General features: G+C 40.5%; 1 protein-coding gene across 4 annotated transcripts in view; it reads right to left on the bottom strand.

Annotated features, from left to right (window-relative positions):
* The window catches only part of GALNTL6 (polypeptide N-acetylgalactosaminyltransferase like 6), a 1,038,752-nt gene that overhangs the window by 62,074 nt on the left and 972,204 nt on the right, over positions 1-4,474 (bottom strand). For all 4 annotated transcript variants that reach the window (XM_019636099.1, XM_019636100.1, XM_019636101.1 and 1 more), the window contains exon 10: positions 280-501. In XM_019636099.1, coding sequence (XP_019491644.1) covers positions 280-501 — 222 coding nt within the window. The remainder of the gene's footprint in view (positions 1-279; positions 502-4,474) is intronic.

A 4,474-nucleotide genomic window follows, 5' to 3' on the forward strand; every position in this document is an offset into this window, starting at 1 on the left:
AGTGAAGCAACATCCTCCACAACTAGACTGAAGAACAAAAGGACAGCAACTTGTCTGTTCCCCTTCCCCCAATTCCCCAGCGCTGTTCCCATTCCCTAATTCCCCAATAATAATAAAAAAAGCACTTGAACACTCTAAATTTAGCCAAGAAGACTTAAGCTCACCTGCCTTGGCTGCTGGGTAAAGGAGTGGAAGGTTTTAGCAGTCTCTCCCCCATCCTGAGGCTGGGAAAGATGGCCGGACTAAAGCAAGAGGAGGGTTCACGCAACCTCTCCTTACCTCTCCCCAGGCAGCAGGTGGGGGCTCCACAGGAGGGTAGTACTTAGGCACATCCCAGGCCACTGCAGCCATGAACCATTTGAAGTCCTTGCACTTGAGCTGTTTGCGCAACTCCTTCTGGGCAGAGATGTCCCCTGTGGAGAGGTGCCTGTACTCTGGGCGTCGCTGGTAAATGTACTCGGCAAATTCATCCATCCAGGTCTCAGCCACCCGCTTCAGGTTCTGAGCAGCAAAGAAAATGGTAATTTATCAGTGTATGCACTGAAAGGGTGATTTTAGTTGCCCTAGAAATCGAAAAAAGAAAAGTAAATGAAATCAGACTATCTCACCCAGTTCTGGCTGGTGGCTTATTAACAGTAAAAGTTTGCATAATTGCAAGGGGTATGATATGAGTAGCCCAAGGCTTTGTACACATTTCTGCTTCTGGCATGGGGGTCAGTTGCCAATTATAATAGATAATTAATTTATCAGAGCCAGTAAAAATTCAGTTTATAATGATACCAACTTTCTCCTCCCCCCTGACTCGTGATAAATTCTTTATTGCTGAAAGGGAGTTGAAACTGGAGATAATGAAGTTCCTCTCAGGTATCAAATTGCTTAAATCATTTCAAGGAACAGTTAGACATCTTGGAAAGAATGAGAACAAACAAGCTGATATTCTTGTTTCCCAATTATAGAGAGAATGCAGCATTGCTAAATTCAAGACCTTGTTATTCTGATGATGTGTTATATGTGTGACACAGAAATCAATTGGAATTTATTAATAGTTATTTTCTGAACAATGAAGCAGGGCGAAGGGAAGCACCAAGTAGCCAATCTTCTCTGCAGATGTTTCCATGGATGAAGGAAGCGGAGGTTGACAGTAGAGAAATAAGCATGGTCCTCAGGGGCAGGAGAGTGTGTGGGTTCAGGATAGGAAGCCCAGCCCTTTTGTCAGTGTAGGGATTGAGCCAATCATTTATTCATTCTAGGCCTCAGATTCCTCCCTGGAAGAAAGTACACACAGTAATCTGTACCTACATCATGGGAGTGGTTGTAGGATTAAATAAAGTAACACCTGTAGAGTGCTTAGAGTAGTACCTGGCACGCAATAGGTACTATGAATATTGGAGCTATTATTACTAGAAAGAACGCAGCATTGGAAATCGGAGAGGCTGGGGTTTGGGCTTGGCCACAGATGAACTGAACTGTCCTGTGGCCTTTGAGGAGGGCTTTCACTGAGGGGGGAGGTTCTCTAACATCCCTTCAAGCTCTGTGATGCTAAGTGGTAGAGAGAGAGAGAGAGCTACTGCACTATTTAGAAGATAACAGTTCTGGTGCCCCCAGCTTGCAGCAGTGTTTCATAGGCTGGTGTCCCATTCGTAGGCTCCGGTTCTCCTTGGTTTGTGTTCAAATTCCTCATTTTAAGTGGCCCAGTTGGTATGAACATTGACCCTTTTTAGTGTCTCATTTGCATTTAGAAGATAAAATGAGCAGACTGGCTGTGAACGTTAACAAGATCCAGATATAAGTATCTAAAGTTAAAACTAGTGATATTTAGGAAAATTACTTTATCCTAAAAATTGCTACAAAATCCTAATTAAGGCCTGGGACCGTGCCCAGAGGTCTGCTGGATCTCCAAATATCTTATTTCTAGTGGGATTGGACGCCTTGCTTGTTCTGTCCCACCACCTCCACCTCCAGCATCCCCCGATGGGCCTCTCCCCCACCTGACCTCCCCTCACCCAATGGATTTCTTGGTTAGTTATGGTTAATGGTGGGCACAAGGGAGGGTTCCGTTACAATAGCAAGATGCAGAAAGAGACAGTGTCACAAAGACTATTCTGATTTCTTGGTGGCCTCTGTGTTCCTTTCTAAGGTTCCTCACATTGAGCGTGTAAGAATTATTCGCTGAGAAATTATTTTTTGCCATTGGTGTGCTGCTAACATGCTATCGGCACTGCCTTGCCTGTAACACTTCCCGCTCCTCTGACGGATGAGAGTGAATGTTGTTTTGTAATACTCTAGCCCTTGCCACAGAATCTGAACTGCCTGGTTTGGGGAAAGTAAAGGAAACAGGTGATGTTTTGGGGTTCCTGCTCTGTGATGGCACCATGAGCTACATATATAAGTAATATCTAAGCGTGTGCCTTCAGTATCATGTCACCATTTACTTTTCATTCTGACAAATGTTCTTGATGAAATGCATTCTATCTTCATTTGTCCTTGAACAGACAATTTTGATGAGTAAGTAGCAAAATGATTCCAAGATAGAATGGAAAAACTAGTGGAATAATATTAAAACTATTATATTCAAATTAGATTTTAGACTGGAGTTCCAACCTTTATCCTAAACTCTAATTATTATATAAAGTGAAAATATTTAATTTTCACCTACTTTATGCTTCTCTGATAAACAAAAATGAATAAAAGCAGGGGATTAGTGAAAAGCAGAGGCAAAGAGGTAAATTACCCAGGAATAATGAGGAAGTGACTTTATTAAGTGGAGACATGCCTTAGAAACTCTGATAGCTTTCAAATAAGATTTGTCACTAAGATCTATTTTTGATTTGGGCAAATAATCATTTTTAGATTGTAAATGACATGAAGTTAGGGATAGGTCCATTTTTCCTTTTCTTTTTTTTTATTAAAAGGCCCAGCACCTTGAATGATTCCAAGTAGGTACTCATCTGAGCATGCTGTTGAATGAAAGATCATGTTATAAAATGAATGTCAACAATTTCATAGCATGTGCATGTGTCTATTGATAAAGCACTGAAATAGGAATAATTTTTTAAAAAGTGCTCTTGCTAAAGGGTCAATACTTGCTGCTTTGGGTTTTTGAAATAGAAATAGGAATTATTGTGGAAACTCAAAGAGGAACTGACTTAATTCAGATGCATTCAATTGGAAATGGCTTGAAGGGTCACAATAAATGCAGCATCAATAGGTAAAAGAGGCAGGGATAGCACACTGGTAAATTGTCAACAACGTTAGGGAAACTCTAGAAGAGCTGCCTGGGATGAGCCAGGTAGCTTTTGCATTATCACGTTCTTTTCAAATTGAAATACACTTGGTTACAGGTTAGGTTTGCTAATTTCCCAAACGCTCCAAAGAAAGCTGCCGGATCATGCACATATTCCAGGGATTATGTCAAATCATTGATTCCTTTTTTTTTGTAGCTTAGCAGGAAACTGGAAAAGAAAAACAGCATAGCAGTTGCAAAAACTGCAATAGCTAGTTTTCCTCCAGCGAGGAGTGTTACAGAAACATTTAAACATAAATTCAACATTCTGACCATTCTATAATGTTCCTGATGACTCATTAGACATCTTCAATTTTAGGTGCTCTGTTTTCTGAATGGAATTTCCCATCAGGAGGAAACTTTCTTAAGTGTCAATTATGATAGTCAAGGAATATTCCTCACTTCCAAACAATTCAGGTGATTAGCCAAATAATTCTATTCTGAAGTCCTTCTTCTGGAAATAACAATACACTGTGTTAATTTGCCACCGTCGTCACGGATCAGTATTTAATTTCTGGGAAAACACTGGAACCGCAGCTGAGAAACAGTATAAGCAGTTGCAAGAAGAGTTTCATGGGTCTTTCATAGACTGTAGAATAAATTCATCCACTCCAGGAAACAGAATAATCATATACACATTTGAGTTCACTGGGGTATTTATATAGGAGCACATATCCACACATTCAAATACATGGAAGTAATGGGGTAGGAGTAAAGCAATATTCCTCACTTAAACATTCATAACTGTGTACATATATATAGAACCAAGAAACTGAGACACCCCAATAACATCTCTTGCTGGAAATGGTAACAAAGAAGACAATTAATTAACCTAAGTTGGCCCATCTCTCCTCAAGAGTGAATGAACATTGATAGAGGTGCAAGAGGCGACCCTGCTCCCCCGCCTCCCCCAAAAAGTAGTTATCAAGAGGAAAGAAAGAAAAAGTATGCATGCTGGGATATGGATACATGAAATCATTTACCCCCAAACTATCAGAAATTGGATCTGTAAAGGTTGTCTTAGATACACAAAGCCAGATGTTAGCTGAAAGACCTGTTTTTTGAGATTTAAATAAAATTGCTTCAGCTCCAAATCACATATCTTGAATCTTCCTCAAGATTTGTGTGGCTTCCCAGGGGTATGTGTTCACACATCCATCCTTTACTTCAATCTCCTCTTCCAGGATCCTC

Source organism: Hipposideros armiger, unplaced genomic scaffold (genome assembly GCF_001890085.2).
Source record: "Hipposideros armiger isolate ML-2016 unplaced genomic scaffold, ASM189008v1 scaffold_27, whole genome shotgun sequence".
Lineage (NCBI taxonomy): Eukaryota > Metazoa > Chordata > Mammalia > Chiroptera > Hipposideridae > Hipposideros > Hipposideros armiger.